At 39.2% G+C, this 22,079-nt stretch overlaps 1 protein-coding gene across 3 annotated transcripts in view; it reads left to right on the top strand.

Annotated features, from left to right (window-relative positions):
* The window catches only part of PCCA (propionyl-CoA carboxylase subunit alpha), a 294,840-nt gene that overhangs the window by 24,279 nt on the left and 248,482 nt on the right, over positions 1–22,079 (top strand). For all 3 annotated transcript variants that reach the window (XM_084279588.1, XM_084279587.1, XM_084279589.1), the window contains exon 5: positions 21,160–21,273. In XM_084279588.1, the coding sequence (XP_084135714.1) occupies positions 21,160–21,273 (114 nt within the window). The remainder of the gene's footprint in view (positions 1–21,159; positions 21,274–22,079) is intronic.

Genomic DNA, 22,079 nt, shown 5'->3' with positions numbered 1-22,079 from the left:
TTTTCCAGATGTGTGAAACAGAGTGCCTGGTACTTGGACTTCTCTTTCCTAATGCTCTGGTGTGATGCTGAATAGCAGAGATCCCACAGAATGCTGTTAAAAGGCTTGTACAAGGTTGCACATTGAATGTCTAATGGCTAGTTAATGAAAATCATGCATCTTGGTATTGACTCAAAATATTAAAATATTTTTTAGCAGTGTAGGTGCATCTGACTCTTGTATTTTTATGAAGAATTAATTTCCTCCCCCAGTTTAAGATAGTAGTGGAGCATCAGAGGTAACTTTAATACAGCATTCTATTCTAGTCTTCTAGAGAATACTTTTAGCTCCAATGGATCATCTTGGCTTTTGTTGTCATGGGTTTTGTCTTGTTTCTCATTAATATGGGTATCTAGGCATCTGTGGGTATCTCTGACCCTGTTTGTCACTGCTTCTGCTTATAATGGAGTAGGCACATGTGCTGTGATGATGCCAGTTTGGTGAATGTAAGAGAACTCTTCTGAGCCTGTAACTGGGCCTTGGTGGGGATCCTGCATGAAAGTGGGGTTTAATAACATGAAACATGTTTAGTAACATGTTAGAGGAGTTTAAAACTTGTAGTGCAATGTCTTCCTTTTGAACAAAACTTTAAATAGATTCTGTTCTTAGATGGTATCAACACTACATTCCTAAAGGACACTATGCGAATAATAGCAGTTAAATACTGGGGACTATTTTCTTAAGATCACCCCTGCAGAAGTTGTCCTATGGCTTTATGGTTTCCCTGTGCCATATCATAAAAAAGAAAAGCAGCTTTGAGTGAATGAACACGTGTTAATCTCAAGTCTTGCCAGTGGTCATGAATTGATGTATGTGTAAAGTACATGTAAGGAGCAAAGCTGTAGTCTTCTGTGTCTTGGGCTGTAGCAAATGCTTGGTGTGCTTCTCCCTGAGGCTGGGGGCCCTCACAAGTGAGGTGAGCTTTAGTCCTGGTGCTGAGTTGCAGGTAAAGGAGCTGTGGGGAGATGAGCTAACTGCAGGGTCAGGAAAGACAAACAAGATCTGACAAGTTCTTTTTGGAGAACCTGTTGAGCCAAGAGCTTTGTAAGTGGCTGTGCTTGAGTAAGTGGAAGACAGAGATGCTCAGTGTGGTGAAGGCTGTGGCTTCTGCCACTAGGCTGTGTTGTGGTAGAGGTCTGCCACAGGCCTGGTCAAGAATAGGAAGCAGATGAAATCAGTTCTGGAAGACTGGATAAGCACCGTGATACTAGACCCTAGGACTCGTGAGGTTTTAACCATTCTGATATTTGCTGGAAAGACAGAGTGAAAAACAATTGAGAAGCCTTTTGGGATGTGTGGAGGATGATTTTTTGGCACAAATGATTGATGGGTTAACTAGAGAAGATGCTGTGCTGGCCCTCTTACAAAGAGGGAAGAAATATCAGGGGTCTGAAGCCTGATGATCACCATGGAAATGGTGAGGTTTAGGTTTCCTAAAGGAGTAAGACAAATAGCAAAATTCTAACCCTGAATTTCAGGAGAGCAGGCTTTTGGCCTGAACAAGGATTTGGTTGTCAGGATCCTGTAGGAGGCTGCTTTGGAAGTTGAGGTGGCCCAAAAGAGCTGGCTGACACTCAGGGCTGATACTCAGAGCTCACATACAGCAGGTGAATGCAGGGACAGGTTACCCAGGAGAAAGACTTGGCAGTGTGAAGGGGCGTAATTAATGAAACCAACACTTTGGTCTTGAGTATATACTTGAGTATATGAAGGATGTGAAGGGGCAACAGGACGTTTCTATAGATCAACAACAAAAGAAAGAAAAAGGTAAATGTAGGCTCAGTGGTCAAAGTACTTAATAATGGTAATGGGTAAGGGAAGGTCTGAGATACTGGTGCCTTATTTGCTCTGTTTTTTACTAGGAAAGTCCCATCCTAGACCCTTGAGCTGTAGCCCTGATTGCAGTAGAGAAAAATGAAGTGGGTATTGTGGGAGTTGGACATAGAAGAGGCTGGGGATGAGATGTATCTGAGTTGAGGCTGGTCTCATCTTTGAACTGTCATCATGGTGGAAGGTTCCTGATGACTGGAGCTGGAGAGCTTCAGGGAATTAACTGGAAAAATATGGTATGAATTTTTTGGAAGCCACCTCTAATTGCATGAGAATACATTTGTGAATACAACAGAGCAGTCAATGTGGGTTTGTGGCAAATCATGCCTGGCTAATCTGGTAGCCATCTCTGGATGTGACCACTTCCAAGGAAGAAAGAGCAGTGGATGCTAATTACCTTGGCTTCATCAGGGCTCTTACTAGGGTCCTGTAGTATCTTACTAGCCAGACTAGTGAGGTAGTCAACCTAGCTAAACTGAGTGGAATATTGGCTCAGTTATTTAGAGGTCCCATCCAATCTCAGTTATTGTTCAGTTTTGTTAACTGCTTTTGTTAAAAACCCACAAGGCAGGGGGAGAACTCATTTATGCAAGTAAAACCACAACAGACAAGTTTATTTGTATTATTGTCAATGGGAAAATATATAATTAGTCTGTGGACTTTGGCTATGCCATATGAAAGGCACAAGCTAGGCCTTCATCATTTATGGCATCATATGACGAGAGGAGGAATGCCTCTTTGCAGGTAATGTGAGTGCTTATTATGAAAGCATGGCCTGCTTCTTTACCTGTGGAATTAAAACCAAAAAATTGCTTGTCACCCATGGCTGGTCTGGCAGGTGCAGATTTGGGGAAGGTTTCTTTAGTAGGGATTTTCTTCGGTGTATACAATTATCAAAATACTGGTGTGACCCTGAGGAGTCCCATTTTAGTAAAGTTGAGTGCAAAGTTTGAAGAATAATGTTCAGAAAGTTAATAGCACTTGCTTTTATAACAACTTGCCTACATAATTTTGCTGGTCTTGTGCTTAACATTTGCCAGTTTTGCATGTGTGGAGTTTGAAAGCTCCTCAGCTCAACTCTTGAGTGATGCTTTTAGTCCAGTGTGCATGGCTGTTGCTACTAACTGGCTCTTTTGGATGCTGCTCCTTGTTCCACGCTGGCACTGTTCGTTTTGTAGGAATGCCCCTGAACACAGGCAAAAGTTACCTTGCTGAGCCTGTTTTTTGTTTGGCTTGGTTTTGCTGAATAAGTGAAGGAGCTTATTTTGGAGGAAAGTGAACAGAACAAGTGGACTGTGTGCCGTGGCTGCTGGGGGCTGTGTTTCCCCGCTTTTCCGGAGCATAACAAAGCTGGTTGTGGTTGGTTGTGTTGCCTGGCTAACGCTTCCTCTCTGTGGAGGTGAGGAGCTGGTACTTTGAATATGTTGGAGACTAACAGAAATCCAGTCTCTTCAGCTTAAAAAAAATATACCCCAACCCTGAGATTCACAAGTTTTCAGTACTGTGACGTTCCTCTAGCAGTAAGGTCCTGGCAGGTCTGCTGCCTGGTGCAGTGAAGCCTTGATGCTGGAAACATGCCCGGCTTAGCAGGCTCTTCCTAGGCCACTCGTGCAGTGAGAGACTCCCAAGTGCCTTTGAAGGTGGGTGACTTGGTACTGCTTGCTTTGTACATTTCTAGTGGCTAAAAAACTCTGTATGTGGGAGTCCAGAGGCCAATGTCCTGAACCCTCCTTTTTGTAAAGGAGAGCAAAGTGTGGAATGGCTGAGCTTGGATGGTCTCACTGCTGGTCTGCTACAGCGACCTGCTGCTGGGAGTTGAGAAACCATAGCTGTTGTTTTGTTTCTTCTCTTGGGCTTCCAGCCAGGTACTGCCTTTCCTCCTTGTAACTGTAGAGATTCATTGAAACTTTGAACATTTGTGGTATTTACCTTGTTAAGCATAGTGTAAAAAATAGAGAAATGTGGATCTTTGTGTACTTTTGGTTTAAGGTGCCATTTTTTTATCCTGCTGTATATAAATACATAATAAATTCAGTGGTTGGTGATTCTTCACTAATTAAGTGCTGAATACAAAGCTTTAATTTCACAAGACCACAGTATTAATATGGTTTTTTTTAATTGTGGTTTTTGTTACTTTAATGATAAAGATCTTTGCATATCTTGTAGATCAGTGTTAGCTTCTGTTTTGATAAGAGTACGTAGAGGATCTGTAGTTGCTTTAAAATATGTCACTGTTCTCTGTAAATATAAATGTATGACTATAATGTGGGAGAGATTTTATCTGTATAAATGATTAGCTTTAGGTAATAACATGCATTTTAAGTTTGACTTTTTTTACATAGTTATAGTGGTGGTGTAATTTGTGCTTCATTGCTTTTTGCTGAATATTTGGAAGTTTTTAGTCTGCCTATTCAGTGGCATAAATTGAGACTGAAGTTTAGTCATGTGTTTCTTGTTCAGTATCTGTAGAGTTTGATTGATGGATAAACTTGTAGATGGAGAGCTTTGCAGTACTGATACCTGCTGACAGCAGTTTCCTTTTTTTTTCCTTCAGAGGAAACACTGCAATTCTACTGCAAGTTAATTTAAATAACTTGAAAGACGTAGTTTTTATGTGTCTTACCGTGTCCAAGTCAGTATTTGCCCAAGAATAAAGTTTGTGTCTGTGCCAGTTTTTTTCTGTTTCCGCAGAGAACTTTCTTTTACAACTCAGCTACTGAAATAAAGTGTGTGTTTTTCTGTGTGAATTAGTCTTGAAAGCTATTTTTTAAAGTTAGGCTAATGAGATTCAAGAAGTGACATTGCTGTGTTAAAAGATTTCATGTAAAGCAGTTGTGATAGCCCTAGTTTTTGATTTGAAGGTACGTTGTCTTAGTCTTCCACTGCCAGAACTAAATTGCCATATAACTAAAGCAAGCAATCACTATTAACAGTTTTCTATCCTCAGATTTCTGGGAATAAAGCTAGTGCATCAACTATTGTTCTAAATGAATTTTGCAGGGGTGCATGCCTGTGTATTCTCTGCACTGATAATCTTTCTGCAGAAGAAACTCGAATTGTATGGCTTCAAGCAGTTAAGCCAACAGTGGTCTTTTCAAGGTGCGAAGAGTGAAGTCATGATGACTTTAAGAAATTAGAGGTACAGTTTTAGCTTAAAACTCACACTTCTATCAATTTCATAATTGAATAACACTTCTAAAGTTTTGTAGCTTTGAAACTTGGAGTGGCATTTGGTTTAAGTGATCTCATTTAAGTGGCTTCCTTTCTGTCTGAAGTGCTACACTTTGTAAACTGAGCCAGTAGTTTTAGTTACTTGTTCCCTCTTTTTAATCTAGGAAAGAAAGCACGGAGGTGTCATTCAGTGAAAAAAGTTACCTGTATTTGCTTATTATTTTGCCTCACTTGATGTACTAAAATAATAGATTGTGTGTTATTTTCAGACTTTTTGGTTCTTGAGGGGAAAAGTGGATTTGAGTTCTTCTGTCCCGGCATGTGGTGGGTTCACCCTTGTGGGCTGAATTGTTGCAGAATCCCTTATCTGTCATTCTCAGCACTGTAGGTGAGGTTGGTAAGCCAACCTTACTGTAAACTGTGCTGAAGAGGTGAGGGGGGGGTTAGTCACAGACTTGAGAGTGAGAAATCTGTGTGCATGTCTGGACTAGAAGCTGGGTTTTGGTAGGGTGGGTGTTCTGACAGGACGCTTGTGAAGAGCTCTTGGCTTTTGAACTTTGTTAGTGATCCCACAGCCACTCTGGAAGGTAGCGTGTGTGTTGGGTATGGAGTGCAGCCATACCTAAATGACTTCAGGGTCTTTGCATTTCTGTTTTATTTGTGTTTACATATATTTTAGAACTTGTCCTATGAGTTTCTCCCCGAAAAACGTTACACTAACGCTATCTGAACAGGAGCCTTGGAGTTGCTGCCTGCCCGGTGCAAGCCCCACAGGAGAGTACTTTGAAATGGGACAAGGGTTTCATTGTGAGCCTGTGATCATGTTTCAAGCTGTCTAGGGCAGCGGAGGTGCGAGGAGGTGTTCCTGGGGGTTCCTGCCAAGTTCAGGCGCAGCCTCCTGGGCAGGCAGCGAGTGGCTGGATGCCGCGCGCGGTGTCACCCACGCTTGCAGGAGAGCGCTCCGCTGCTCTGACCTGCGCCGGGTGTGTAAAGGGACTTCAGCCCCAAGAATGCAGGGGAGTGGCAGGATGGCAGCACGTGCACTCTCATGCTTTCTTCATTCTTTTTTGCTCTCTGCTCTTTTTGTTTCTGTAGTGCTCTCTACCCAATTTTTGGTGCTTAGTTTTGACTGTTTTTCTTCTCGCTGGCAGTAACTAGCAGAATGGCTCTGGAATTCCCTCATGCTCCCTGCCCCATATTCTTTCTTGTCTTACTCTTTTCCCTCATCTGTTCTATCAGTGATTGATCATAGTCTTTAATGTTTGGTGTGTGCAACTTTACTGACGCTGAATGATCTACCTTAGGGGAAAAAAAAAGCGTGCTACAAACCTAGGAGATGGTGGTGGGTGTTCCCATTCCTTACCATCAGGTACTCCCAGATTCTGCACAAAGTAGCAAATCCTGGGCATTTATATATTGGAGGTTGCTTTATTTGTGTCTAATTGGGCTAATTAGCCTAAAGGATGATGGCACTAACTCGGAAGTGGGGAAAGAGGTGATCTTTCTGAGGAAGCAGCTCTTGCTAAATTTTTATTTTGCTGCTCGACTATTTCTCCCTCCAGATTGGCTATTTATTGAAGCTGGAACATTGCTTTTATGAATATCTGCTTTCTGTCCTGGAAAAAGAAAACTTGGCTGATGTCAATGAGTTTCAGAGGTAGCATTAGTTCTTTCAGAGCTGTGAATGCATTTATATTGTTACGGCAGGAGGGATGCTTAAACTGTGAAACTGAGCTTAAACTTTAGATGGGTTTATTAATATTTTTAAATTAATGAAACTTACCTGTCCTTCTCCCCTCCAAAGAACCTAGATACTTTTTTTCCTCACTTGAACCTTCAAGATGAATTGCCTCTCTTGTCCTTTTCTGCCAGCCTATATACACGGTAAAATATATGTATGTTTGACATTTGCTGTGTTAAAACAAAAAGCCCACAAAATTCATGAAAATCTGAGAGCTGCATCTTACCCAGGTGGCCTGCTGTTTGAAATATGACTCCTGGTGTGTATTGTACTCTTAGCCCTAGGATTCAGTAATGAGATTGAGTGGTATCTTGCGTGAGCACTTCTGGATGATTGACAGTGAGGTGATGTGAATCATCATTTATCAGGATATTATCATGCCTACCCTTGATAATTTCTCCCTGCTGTCTGGGGAGGTGGTGAAGACAGATAGGACTTTGTGATGTCAAAGTAATTAGCGTGTGTTGGTTTCCAGCTGAACAAACTGGAAACTAATGATCAGGTAAATGAAGATGAAGTGCATTAGTGTAAGGATGAAGGTGCAAGGACCTTGGGGAAGAGCTTATCAAAATTTCATGGGGGTTATTTGAATATCTTACAATTTGTGCAGTTGCAAGCAATATTTAAAACTACCAAAGGATACTTCTGCAACTGTCTATTTACATGTCCTTTGCTGATATCTCTTCTGGTGAGAGGGTCAGCACTAGGGTTAAGGACATCAGACTCTCTGCTCTAAGGACTTGGGAGCTCCTTACAGTTTTCATAAAATCTGAGTAGTGAATTTCCAGCTAATGGCAGCAATTTAGAGTTAAATTATATTAAGGTATCCCAGTGTACACTGAAAAGGTTGGTTTTTCCAGGGACTCTTCCCATTTTAAGGGGGGAGGAGTTATAATTTGGTTTCTGTGTTTTACCCATGACTGCCTCCTTTGTATTCTTAAAATATTTTATTTTAATGTTGCTTGGTACATGTATAAACATCTTAAAGTATGTGGGCTTTGCAATATAATCTGTGATGCTACAGCAGGCGGTTAAAAAGCATGGTAGTCTTCTTAGTGCAGGTTTTGAGAACTGTATGCATGGGTTGTGACTGAAATATTTTTATAACCTGAAAACCTTTTTGTGTAGGTGTGTACAGCTATGCCAGTGTTTCAGATGATGCTTAATGCACCAGACCAGCTGAGTATATAATTGCCACACCAACAGCAAGTGATCTGGGTGTTTCTGTAGTTAATTTTATCACATGTGATTAAATATTGCTAATTGTAATTAACTGATTGGAAAGCTAACTGGTTTACATGCTTGCTTTTCAATTATTAAAATGGTAATTTACTCCTTGTCAGTTATCAGTAAACTTGTGTAATGTACCAGTCTCCCACACACCTTCAAGAATAACATACCTGTGACAGCAAAATTTTGTAATTTAAGCCTGATGGCAAAACTATTCTTTTGGCTAATTTTTATGTATATACCTGTCTTCTCTTTTTATTTCAGTTTCTTCTTTGGTGAAAGTGAGTGGGCTAGAATCCCTGGCAGGAATTTGTCTGTATTAATATGGCTCATCAGAGACATTATATTTAATTGGAGTGCCTGTGGTATAGTCGCAGGAGGCTGAAGGGCATTATTTAGCATTAGCAATGGCTCGTCTGGGAGTTGTGCACTAATCAAGGAGCTTGTGTGTTAACTGTAGGGATGATGGGAGTTATGACGATTATGACATGTGAGCACATGTCTGTAGGAGAACTGGACAGGCAATGAGTTAATCAAGAAATGTATTAAATGGCTCCCATGCTGCTTCATTATTACTCTGTAGAGTGTCAGATTGTGTATTTTAACAAAAAAATAAAATTAAATCCAGCAAATAGATGGTTGTGCAGGTAAATTTAATAGTAGGTTTTAAACAAAGAACCTGTTTTCCTCTCTATTTTTGGAGTGAATATGTACTTCTAAGTGCTGTGTTGAAAAAGAATATGTGAATACTTTGTCTCAAAAATGCATTTAAACATGTGCCTCTCCAATCTGCACTCTTTGTATTTTGTCAGATGTTTACTTTCAGTAAATACTAATTATTTCCCACCTGGAACTAGATATTTTAACATCTTTAAACTTTTACATAATTAATGGCCTACCCAAATATAAAACTTATTTTTAACGTGGGCAACTTAGATCCAAGGAAATAAAAAAGCTAATCCTATCCACCATCAGGATAAGATTGCAAAGAAAAGTACCAAACCTGCTGCCTGATTACCTGTAATGCATGGGCTACTTACTTATATGCCAGGTAGACACATTCTGTGCCCAGCATGGTTAGAGGCATCCATTTTGTATCCATCATGTAATTATTAGTTAATGCTGCAAAAATCCATGTTTAGAGGAAATTAAACTAATAAACTGAGCTCACTTAAGTGGCTGCATAAGCCTATAAACCAAGGGAATTATATCTGTAGGCAAACTTATCCCAGAGCTACTGGACAGGTAAGCATATGCACTTTTCCTGCTACTGTAAGCACTGCCAAATTTATTAAAACTTTCTACCAAACTGTGACCTTCATGTAGTAACTTAATTAAAGCAGTATCATGGCTAGTACTCAAAGTGTTAACCTGTAGGAGGCAGTTATTGAAATCCATTATCTGTGGAGTCAGTGCTAGTGGTCAGCAGCAACAGAAGTAAAACTGCAAGTAAGACCCTCCCTTGGGTGCTGTGAGCTCAGCAGGTTAAACTGTCAAAGCTTCTTAAAGGATGGATAGTTAACCCCCCTGGAGTTATAGGTAAACCAATCATTTGCTGTCAGCAGGAAATATGACTTTATTTAGTGGTTGGAAGGGGGGAAAAGAAACCCCTAAACCTAAATACGAACAGGAAAGAGGATTTAGAAGGAGCTGTTGTGTGAACATGTGTGTTGCTGTGCTATGCAGATTCTCTGCAGTTTGGAGAGACCTTAATTCTAGGCTTTTAAAAAACAAGAATCTACATATTAGAGTAAAGTTTATCTTATAATGATATATGTAAAGTTGAGCTAATTTATTAGGCTTTTAAATATTACTTATATTAGGTGAAGAATGCAAAAGCTTGTACCTTTCAGATAAGAACAGCTATTGCTTTACAGAAATAGGTTTTCTTTCCTCAGTGCTTGTGCAGGTGTTGCCTGTATAGAATGTAATTATCTTTTTACTACACTAAATTTCTTTAATGTTGATCAAGTGCATTATATTTAAGATCTAAATATAGATTTTAGAATTTATAGGCCAGAAATATTAAGGATAATGTAATCAAACTAATCTGGTGATATTTCTCATATTTTCTGTATTTTAATTTTAAGTCTTCAGAGGTGAAGATGAGGAGTGCTTTACTTTTTTAATTTAAGAAGTACAATTCTTGCCTCCAGAAAGGAAATCAGAGAAGCGATACCTTGTTATAGAAGGATGTGTAGTAGGTGTGGGAAAAGACATGGCACTTTTTTGCTCTAGTCTTGTTTATTGGAGCAGGAACTTTGCTTAAACTCTTGGTGGGTGAAACTTCATAGTGTCCTGTGCAGGATGCTCTTTTATATATCAAGACCTGTTTCCTTAATACAGTGCACTGTTTTTGTACTAAATCTGCTTGATGTGCTGAAATAATATTATCACGAGATTAATGGAGTACAGTAGAGACTAACATTCTGTTTGCTGTCTTTGAATGACACACTTTTCCATCTCAAGGTATCATAGGAAATCAGCTGGAAGGTAGAAATGTTATCAAGAAAATTACTTAAGCTAAAAATCGAATTAAGGACTTTCCTGGTGTTATACTAATATAGTCTTGCAAGGATGAGAAACTTTTGGGCTGTAATAAAAAAAGCCACAAGTCACTGGAAATAGTTCTGTCAGATCTAGAATGGGACCATGTGAAGTCTGACATCAGCATCCAGTGGTTGTGTTGTCCAGGACTGATATTAGCCATGTGAAAATTTTATTGACAGGTTTACTTGTCTATTCCTGCCTGTTTGTTAGGCTGTGGACAGTCCTTACAGATTTTTGTGAGCCACCTGGTTGTCTGTACAACCCTCTTCAGGTCTATGGATGTACTGTGTAACAGCAGATACGAACTTCACTTGATATATGGCTAATGTTCAGCATTGTAGAATATAAATATGTAAATTTAAGGATGTAATGGAGGTTAGTACTGTGATCTCCTGAATAATGTTAATACACTTAAAAAAAAGGATTACACCATAAGATGAAACTGAGAAATAAATACTTTTTTTTTTTGCTTTATTCTGCCCTGTATAAGATTATTCTGTGCAGACAAAGATCTTTGGAGGTCTTTGGCCCTGGCTTTTACCTAGTTTGATACTCCTTTATGGAATGCATTTTTCCCCATGTAATTCTTCATGTACTTGACTTCGGGGCATTCCGGGATCCCTCTTATCCAGTACAGTGCAGAATCTGCTGAAGCTTTCTTTGAGTACAGAGTTGCAAGTACTGTTTAACTCTGTTACAGCCCCTTTCTAAAAATGCAAGTTAGGGCAGTTTGTGGTGGGTTGACTGTGTTTTAAAACAAATGCTGCTCTATTTTTTTACTACATTTGTCACAGGGCTGAGTGGCTGTCAAACAGATGGCATGAAGCGATTATACTTCTGGCATGGGCAGGGATGATTTTTTGCTAATTTTTTTCTCTTTCTAAAAAGAATTCTGTTTGGAACACAATACTTAACAAGTAGATTTCATGTGAGTTCTGGCTTACCGTGTCCTGTGACAGCAAGCGTGCTTGGTGCTTTTTGTCCATTATGCAGTTTTTGTGGTCTTGTTTTGACACCTGCCTTGTGGAATCTCAAAGCTGACTTGTCTTTCAAAAGAAGGTTTTTGAGGGTAGAAAACTTAGGATGGATTTTTCAAAGTTGTCCTGTAAATTAATGACTAATTTTACTACGCTGTCAGAAAAATAGCTTTCTGGTAGAAGTAACAATTTTATTGAACTAACAAAACTTTTAATAAACATGAAAATTCATGTTACTGGAATTTTTAAGAAATGCTTTACTTATATGAATGCTTTGTAATAAAGTGAATATTTAATAAGGCATTTGTAAGTAGTAAAAACTCCATTCATCTTAAAATAAAAACTTATGCTGGGTAGGATAATTTTCAGGTTTCATGACTACTATAGGTACTGCTTTAATACTTAACCTTAGTGGAAAGCACCCACTCTGGATACTTTAAAGTGATTAAGGGGTGCATGTCTGTACATATATGTGAACATATTTTTTTCTATGTTGGATATATATTGCATAGACATAAAGAAAATTTTCTGTCTCTTAGAAAACATACACTGAAAGCTTCTTGTCCTTGAAATATTATGTATTCGCCTACAATCTGCTAGTTTTTGGAATTTTATGAATTATTTGACACTTTAGATTTGGCTTCATATATCTAAACTTCTCCAAGACTGAGATGTTTCTGAAAGGGCTGTCTGTGGTCTCTGGTTCCCTCTCATTCATTCATTCATTCACTGCATTGGGTAAAGCGATCATGCGGCTGGGAGATAGCTTAACTTGCTGATCTGACAGAAGGTTAATTTCCCCTCCCCTTAGATTACTTTTCCACTGGGTCTGTTCAGCTCATTGATCTGTCTCAGCAGCACTGTAATTGCTAGAGATGAATGTGGAGGAGGAGAGTTCGGGGTGGGATCATTCTTTGAGTGGCAGCTTGAATTTCCATAAAGTGAGGCTTAGCGTGAAACTTCGTGCCTCAATATATGGTTCATTTTCAGCCTAGAGTTAGTCCCCATTGGAAAGAACTTAATTTGCTGTTGGGTCTGTATCTTGCATTTCTGGTTTGGGGTTGTTTTTTTTTTTTAAGAGCTTCTGCTCCAGAATATGTTGCCTTGAGCTGATGTCTGTACTTCCCCTCTCACCTTTCTTTTAGATATTGTTGTGTAGTTGAAATGTCAGGTAGCTGTGAATTCACCTTGTTTCTGTTGCCTCTTCTCTCAAAGCTGGAACTGGTTTCAGGGGTCCCTGAAAGTCATCTCTGGATGCTGGAAGCAATTTCTTCAGTCCATCCAATTGTGGGCAGGCAGAGTTGGAGGTTAGTCAGGAACCTTGTCTGGACGGTTATGTACTCTCTTCATCCATCTGAAAGAGGAACTCCATTGGAATTAAGCTGAAAATGCTAGATAGGAGCACGATACCAATGCATACAACGTGTTGCTTTGTAATGTGGCCGAATTTAAGCTCTTTTTTGTGAATCCTGTATCTCTTGAGAGACCTAGCTCAATTAAGAGCAAAGCCTCTACTATATGGAGTTCTGTACACACGTTCTACCCTTGCTACCACCTGGCATTATTTTCTAGACCTGCCTGACTACTAGTCTTCCATCTCTTATGTCTTAGCAATTTAGAAAACAAAACAATGTGCATCCAATGCATTCTGTGGTGAGCTTGGTTTTGGGAGAAAACAAGCAGGGAAAAGAAACAGCATGAGAAAGATCTGTCCTATTGCTTTGCTAATGTGCTTAGAAAGCTGAGATTCCATGAGGGAAAGACTGACATGTGGGTGCAGATTTGTTTGAAATGCAAAGAGGCTAATAAAAACACTGTAGGGCACTACTATTTTGTTAACATCACAAAACCTTCATTCTTTAAAAACAAAAACAGCCCAACATGTAAAGCTCAAAATTGCATACACTGCAAAGATGAAACTCTAGCATCCACACAGAGCAGAGTGGACTGATCTAAATATGATGAATTGCTCAACTGTTGCAACAGATGGAGACTCTTGCTTTGGTAAACAGTTTCAGTAAGTCTTATCCCAAGTTGTTAGGAGAATTTTACTTCTGAGCATACACTGTTTCTCCTGGAGACTTGCTCCAGATAACATACTCCAAAATAAAAAAAGCCTGTAGAGGTATGAGTGCAGTTGCTGGCTTGCAGACTGTTTCTTCACAGCACCCTCTAAATCAGCAAATGTTGTCTTGAGTGGCAGTGCTGCCCCTAGTCTTTGCTTGGGTGAGGAAACTTGGTAGCTGCTGCTACCTATCAAAGGGAGCTATGGGTGGGAGATAAGGAATGTTTTTCCATCAAGATTGAGAGGTGTCTTGCTGTTGATGCAATAAATTGCATAGTGTAACATTGACATTGCTTTTTTTCCCTTCTGATTCCTCTGCCTTTGTTAATCCTGCAGTTGGTCCAAAAGGTGTAACAAGATGACTGTTGATGTACCATTTTTCACTTCTACCAAGAAAGGTTGATTGTTTCTGGCTGGTGTTGACTAGGTCACGTGGAACACTGTTATACAAACTAACCATATCACTCTGCTAATTTTTTAATAGCGAACAAATTACTCTGCCTATTAACTGTGACAGACTAGGGTTTTTTTTGTCTTTAAGTTGTTTGAACATAAGAACTTAAGCAACCTTTGTACTTGGCTATCTGCAGGTAGACTTCATAGGCTAAAGACCTTGTTTTAAGAATGATTGAATTGTTCTGGATAGAAGCCTGTAGAGAAAAGCTGCCCTAGAAAAAGTCCAAAAGAACATACTGGAGACAGACACCATACCTTCGGTTTTCAACCACTGCTCTGGCTTACTCAGCCTAATTATATGGTCTTCCCAACATTCAAGTACTCAGACCTGTCTAAAACCTCAGATCTGTGGTCTTAAGCTTGTATGAGGCACTATGTTACTAGTTCTTGGTGTTTTCTATTTTGAAGGGTAAAGCCCAGTGAGCACTCGCAACAAAATTCTGCTGGAAACATCTTCTATCCCATCAGCGTCCTGGAAAGTGTTTGGCTGGGTAGTTATCTGCCCAAGAGTAAGCATATACAAAAAAGCTTTAGGAGTCAAAGCAGTTCTGGAAGAGTTGAATTATTATCTGTGATGTCTGCAGGACTCTGGAGGCATTTCTTCCCTTGTCCCTGCAAACACAACTCCGTTATTGCTGTATGACAGCCTTAGCATGGTCTGTTTTTTCACAGTACTAGTGATGGGTCCTCTAGTTACAATAGGGAGTCCTTTCCTGTTGATGAGGTCTTTGTCAAGTAAAATCACATGGCTTTTTAACAGCCACCAAAGTTCCAGTGCTTCATTCATGGGTAACAATTTTGAGATTGCTTTCTAATGTTAGAAAAATAATGTTTAAGTGAAAATGTGAATGGAGAAAAATCTTTGTGCTGAAAAATGCATTTTGTTATACCTGGTTTGTGTTTCTCTTCTTTTAAAGATTGTTCATTTCAACCTGGATCCTTCCAGTTCAATTTTAGTTGATATCTGTGGATTTCTCGATGGCTACTAGCTAGGGGAGACTATTGCTGTTTTCAAGTTTTAAGCAGTTGGCAAAACAAAGGGCAGGCCAGGAGTAGAGGAACGGATTCGAATTTTTCTTTTCTTGGCTGGTGTCTGTGAACCCAGTCCTGCAGATGCCAACAGATGGGCTGCTTTGAGAGTCATAGCAGACTTGGAGGGGACTCTAAATACCTTACACCAAATGTTTGAAGGCCACTGAAGAGTTTATTACCTTACTCTTCGCAATACTACTTGTGGGCCATCAAATTAAAAAGATTTTTCAGGATAGGCTTAGAGAAATCTGTTTATGCTGACTCTGTAGGTTGACTTGTTTATTTGCATAAATTTTTATTTAGCTTTTTGAAATGCTGAGTAAAAATAAATGTGGAAAATATGGGATAGTTATGCTATTTATGGCTTTCACAGTTCTGCTTTTCATGTGGCTTAGAAATGTTTCCATTATTTCATTTTAGGGTTAAATGCTGTAATCGTGTGGCAGTATTTCTTTGCAGATAGCACTTTAAAGGCTGTATGAATGCCACACGCTCACTATGTGCACAGATTTATTGTATTATCGGTGTGTGTATTTTAATGTGGAGCTGCTGAAGACAGTTAGGTCAGATGAAAGATGTGTTTTTGGCACAGCAGTAAATTTGAACCTTTTTTGCATCCATTTGATTTTTTTTTTTAATTCAAGACTGTTCAATGCCACAAGCTTTTTGTTCTGTTTTGTCTGTCTCTTTTGACAGCGGTGCTGGCAAGATTTGAGGTGGTTGGTTTTTTTAGCTACCTTACAAAGGATTTACTCATTAGCCCTATTTTATGGGTTGAGCTAATTGTGATTTGTCTTGCTGAGCGGTATTATGCAGTTTGGGCCAATTAAGTGAATCCACTTACACCAACGGATGTTGTTCCAATGTGTAATATTGATTTGAGCTATAAAAGGAGAATGACTTGTTTGATTAGATTTCTTTGTCTAAACAATGCTCGATCTTATCTAGTGTACCAAACAGAAGTGTTCTCTTCGCTGAGGTTTCCTTAATTGCTCCTTAGGTTTGATTAACACTGTACATGCAGATATAACAGTTTCCCTTATATATAAATTCTGAAACAGTACAGAAAAATTGAGGGGGAAAATGTGCCTTGCAACTCAGCATAACTGTCTCTGCTGCATGAATATCAACTCGTGTTGAGACCTGGGGATGTGTAGGGTGACCTGCTCTGAAAAACTGGGACGCTGGGGAATCCCGACATCCACCGCCTCGGAGATGGAGGAGTGGGGGGAGTGAGAGTGTGTGTGTGTATGTGTTAATTAGGCTTTTACACTGAAGTAAATGGCATCTGTCACATGATAAACATCAGAAACTGCTGAAGTGTATAAAATCATCTGTGGATACTGTGTGGGTGATATTAAGCTCCCTGTTAGGAAACACACTTAGATGTATTTGATTTTTGTTCCTCTGTTGGCTCTTCTGACAGTCAGCCTTTTACTTTTCGGAACTAGTAGATAATCACTAGAAAAGAAGTAGGGGAGAAAAGCACTTATGTCATGAATCAGATCCACAAGAAGGTAACAAACCCTGGAGATGCTGAATAATTATAATGTGAAGGATCTGTACATTATCTTACTGTCTGTTTTATAGATTGCCTATGCACTGAAAATCAGCGTTAGCTGTTTGCCTTAAAACTTTTCATATATTCTGTTTTCATGCTGGGAAAACTTTCCTGTGTTTAGATGTTGAGGGGCAAGTGTGACTTGTTTTATAATACAGATTTCAACTAGCAATCTGCAGCAGCTGAACGGCTGCTGGAGAAGGTTACCTTGCGTCTGCTGTGTTAAACAGAACATCTCTAGGAGTGCTATGTATATTTTAGGTAGCAAGCTATTCATTTTGATCTGGAAATGATTATTATTTGAGATACAGGTTAGATTAGGAGGATAATTCAGGAGATTAGGAGTATGGCTGGGCAGTAGAGCATGCTGCTGTCAAATGAGTACATGTGCCACCCTCCTGGGTAAAGAACTAAAATAATCTAGGTAATTTGGGTTCTGACTAGCTCTGATTCAGCACAGTTGTGCTAAATTGGGTTATCTGCCACTAAGCGGATATTGAGTATTTTTGTGGTGCTTATATGCAGAATTTTGGGTTATGGGCATGTTTCTCTTCTGGAATATGATGCCAAGCCCTGGCACCAAATCTATGTGTTAAATCCTTCTGAAATACTGAAACATAATGTGGAAGAAGGATCTCCAAAACCACTCACTGAACTGTTATTTACCCCTCACTATATTCTCTGGTTGGAGCTCCTGCAGCCTGGAATGGTGCTTGGAACGAGTCCAGTCCGAAAATGGCTGGCTAATCCGCCCTGATGGACTCCTCGCTTTACGTGCCTGTTTGCTGGGAACGTGGTGAAGAAACACAAAGCTGTTCCTGTGTTAAGATCCAGCAGGATTTACTGCTTTAGGTGCCTTCCCGTGAAGGTGGCTCCTGGACCTGAACAGGCTTTGGGGAACAGGTGGCTGTTTTTGTGCAGTTTGCTTCTGGATGCGTAACCTGCTTGGAGTTGAGCTAGTTCTTGCATCTGCATGTGGTCATAAAGAATTATGCAATGAAATCACTGTGGTAGTTCAGTTTGTGTCCAGTTGTCTTTGTACCTTAAAACAAGAGTGGCTCACACTGTTTAAGAGCATTCATTCTAATGTTCTTCTGCTAGGTAGGACTCCTTGTTAAATCCAGAGCCAGAGTGTTACTTGTCTGAGGCTGTGATGCGCTGGTTGGGTGTTTGCAACTGGTTTGTGTTTGGATTTCCAGAGGGGTTACAAACCTGTGCAGGGATTTGGATGACTAAATGTTGTATGTGTGTATATATATAAATAATTTTTTAAAATCAGGTGGTGGTTCTGTAAAATGATTCAGTAGCTTTTGGTAAATCCCTGGGCTTAACTTCTGTTATTGCTGCAATATAATGAGCCCTGATGAAGCATACATCAAGTGCATAAGTTTTACAGAAATTAGACTGCTTTCACACAGACAAGATGTCTTTTTCATGATTTTCAGTTGCTTGTATTCTCTAACATAACAGATTCTTGTAGCTCCTTGAAATGTATCTTCTGAGGCACAGGTAGCCCATTAGGATTAAAACTTGCAGTATAAACCATTTAGCACTTTAAGGTTTGTCTGCTTTCCCAGCCTTTGTTGTTATCCATTCATGCTTGAGATTGCAGGGTCAATTCTAATATTTATGGAGGAATTGAATTTTTTTTTCTCAAGAACCTCCCGGGATTTGCTGTTTTGTTTTGTTGACATTGTTTTTGCAAACTAAAACAGAAAAGGGAGAGACAAGTTAATCTTCTGAAATTTTAGCTGTAGTAAACTAGGGGCAAGTGTTGGCTGCTTAGGCTTCTGTGATTTGAGTTGAGCACTAAGCAACCTTGAATTTGAAAATAACTATTTGGCATATGTAATGCTTGTGGAGGGAGGAGTCACTGGGTTTATTGAACTATCTAGAAATGTTGCGTTTACTGTAAGGCAGCTTCTGCAGAGAAGAGTTCCCTTAATTGTGTGCACCATTGTAGCTGTAGGTAGAAAGCTGAAAGATCCCACTGTCATGTAGATTCAAGCAGTGATTTTGTAATTACTTACTAGTAATTATGGCTAGTGTAATTACTTTAATGTTATACTTCAAATTCTGTAGCATATTTGTTACAATACTTGGAGTATTCTTTATGAACTGCAGTGTGCTTCGAAAGATTGCTTAGAAGGGGAATTGTCATCATGAATTACTGAGAAGAGGTTCTGTATTTCCAGGCTATATGTGGACAGGTTTAATCACATTTATGAAAAAGTAGATGGAAGGATCGAGAGATTGAAGAGCTGTCACTGGAACCTGAAATTCTGAAGGCTTTGAACTAGTGGAGAGGAATGTGTAGTAAGGTAAATAAGGAGAAATGCGCCTGCCTGATTTCAGGGGAATAAGGGAAAGGAGTCAACTCCAGAGCGTTGAAGTAACACATGTTTTGAGGTGGGGTGAGAAGTGCACACAACTGTTTAGACGCATAAAATTGATGGTGTTGCAGTTACCTTCTGTGGCTACTTCTGGTACTGGTAGGACTGTTTGGGTGTCAGTGTGAGAAGTGTGGGTGTGGGGCTTTTGTCTTCGTACCTAAAAAACCCTGACTATCTTTAGTCCTTCTGTAAGGAAGCTTTTAGTTTTGTGAAATGCATATGCTTAACTCTGCTTAAGCTTGAATAACTGTGTTTAGGTGTATAAACCACTTTAGAATTCAAAACAACAGCTTTAGGCATACAAATTGATCATGCAAATAAGGGTATCCATGGGCCATGCTGTTTCTTGTACTTATGGCTTCAGGAAGGATGACAGACAGCCTAATCTTGATGGCATTTGATCAAAATAGATTACTGACTTAAGTTGCTGAGGTGTACTTACTAAAAAGCATTAAAATCCTGCTGCGTGATTGTCTGTGTTAGTGCTTAGGGTTTTTTGTCTTATCTTGCTTTTAATATGAGGCTAATGCTGTAGTGGGAAAATTAAACCACCATGACTTTACAGAAGTGATATATACATGGTGATTCCAGGAGGTTATACAAACTCCTAGATATTTAAGTACGCGTCAGATTGAGCAGCTATTTAGGAGTTCCTTCCCAAAAGGGAACTTGGCAAGTTAATTTTCCTTCCTGGCAGTAGGATTTAATTTTTGTGAAGTTCAGAAAAATACCAATAAAAGCGAAGAAAAAATAAAATGCGTAATAAGTTACTCCTGTGGTGGTTAAACATGTTTGTTACACTTACCTGAATATTTATTTCTTAGTGTGTTACTCAAAATATTGTTTAACTGCTGCTTGTCATTGTTTCCAGATGACTTTTTCTGGCCTTGTTTCTGCTGAATAATCCCAATAGTATCTGCAGCTACAAGTACTTATAATCTTAGCTCCTCATACTTGACACGCTACTTGCAAATAAATTTCCTTACTGCAGAGAACAAAATTCTTTGTTCATAAACTAAAAGTAGTTTAAATTTCATGTAAGTCAACACTAATTTTCTGAAATAACACCCTTTTAAAACAATGTATGCTTGGTTTCAAATGCAGAAGATAGCAAATGTACCTGAAGATTGATAAGCATTGAAAAGGCCAAACTGTCAGTGTAAACATGTCTTAACTGACATGTAACTAATCAACTCACGCACTATAAGCTATGGCATGCTTGCTTAAATACATACTGAAAAGGAGTTTACAATAGGAGAGCAGAATAAGGGAAAAGTCACTGCTGTATTTCTTGGGTCTGGGTATCTTAGTTTAAAGGAAAAGCGTTCTGAACTCTGAAGACCCATCTAATTAAACTTTTTAAAGTGTGTGCAAGTTGTAAGTAGACAGCTTAAACTTTAAACCTAACTTCTGACTTCAAACCTAGCTGTTTTATTATTCCTGGTAAAATGGTGGAAATGTTTGTTCCTTTTTTATAGTTCAGGTTTGACTAAAAAATGTTTGGCAAATGCATATAAATGAGGATACAATGGATTAGGAATCAAACATGAGCCTGCTTAAATAATTCTCAAGATTTTCTGGTTCATGTGTAGTGATATTGAACTCTTTAGTCATAGGCTTTAATTTGTGCATGGTGCTGATCTGATGCTGTGCAGGGACACTCACTGCATCCCTTCATTCAATTCACTCTAATTATCCCCAACTTCCTGGGGAGCCTGCTTAGAACTGGTCATGAATGTTTGTTATTAAGTATTAAGATATTAGACTACCCTGGTTACATGTAACAAAGTAGTTTTTAGTCTGCATTTACATATAGATGATCAGTATAGGAAGCTGAAATTATATTTGTCCTGATTTTATTTAATAAAATTCCAAATAATATGTGGGAATCATAAAACATCTTGACAGTGACTTAAGCTCGGAGTGAAATGAAATGCGATTTCATGTTACTGTGCGAGTTCCTGTATCTCAGTGCTGGTGATTTCAGTGTGTATTTTAGAGTGGTTGTGGCATGTAAATTATCTTTGAAACAATCAGATTTGTGTGCATATTTCAGGATGACAGTAATTATTTTTGCTGGGAGCATCTGTTAATGCAGAATATTGCCTCTTCAGGTTCACGTGAAAATGGCGGACGAAGCTGTCTGTGTTGGCCCAGCTCCCACCAGCAAAAGCTACCTCAACATGGATGCCATCATGGAAGTCATTAAGAAAACCAGGGCCCAAGCTGTGAGTCTGAATGAGTCTATCTGCTGCAGCTGTTTCATATATAGAAAGCAGAAAAGCCAGAGTTTGTATTTTTTTTTTTAAAGGTGTGGGGGGGAAGTGATTGAATATGCTATTCCAGTTAGTTCATGTCACATGAGTTAAATGTGTCCGAAATCGCTACTGGAAATCAAAGGCTTTGTAGCATCTGGCAGCACTGGTCGTTGATCCTGCAGGTGGCTGCTGGATTCAGCTTTCACACCAGGGAGCAGCTTCAGTTCATTTCCAAATTTGCTGGGGGAAAAAAAAAAAATCCCAATTAGTTTTGAGCACTAACCCTTTATATGCCATAATGGCTTTTTTTTTCCTGAATGTTTTACAAAGTCTGTCCAAAAAAAAGGCTTTTGCTTAAACTTAGCATGAATCACTTTTTAAATTATACATGTTTCTTGCAGGAAGGTAAGGTAAATGGTGCATCCCATAATTATTTTTGATTCACAATGTTTACAAAATGCATGGTAGCTTATATGTGTAAATATTGGTTGCTCTGCTCTTCTCCTGTCAAATTGGCCAGAGATTCAAAGCTTAACGAGGATCGGTTGGAAAAACTACTATGTAGTCAAGTTCACATGCCTGATGTTCTTTGTTCTGTCAGTGAAATAAATGTGGTGGTCAGAGTTACTGTACACAGGGAGTTTATTTAAAAAACATTTGATGGGTGTGCTTGAGCATCACTACCCTGGGACAGTTTGGATCAGCGTTTTAATTTCTTTCAAAGAAGATATTTTGATGTAGTACTTCCAGGGGCCAAAAACTATCATGTAAAGAAA

Source organism: Gallinula chloropus (assembly GCF_964237585.1).
Source record: "Gallinula chloropus genome assembly, chromosome: 1".
Taxonomy (NCBI): domain Eukaryota; kingdom Metazoa; phylum Chordata; class Aves; order Gruiformes; family Rallidae; genus Gallinula; species Gallinula chloropus.
The sequence above is the reverse complement of the archived record's forward strand: the minus strand, read 5'-3'. Positions and strand labels throughout refer to the sequence as shown.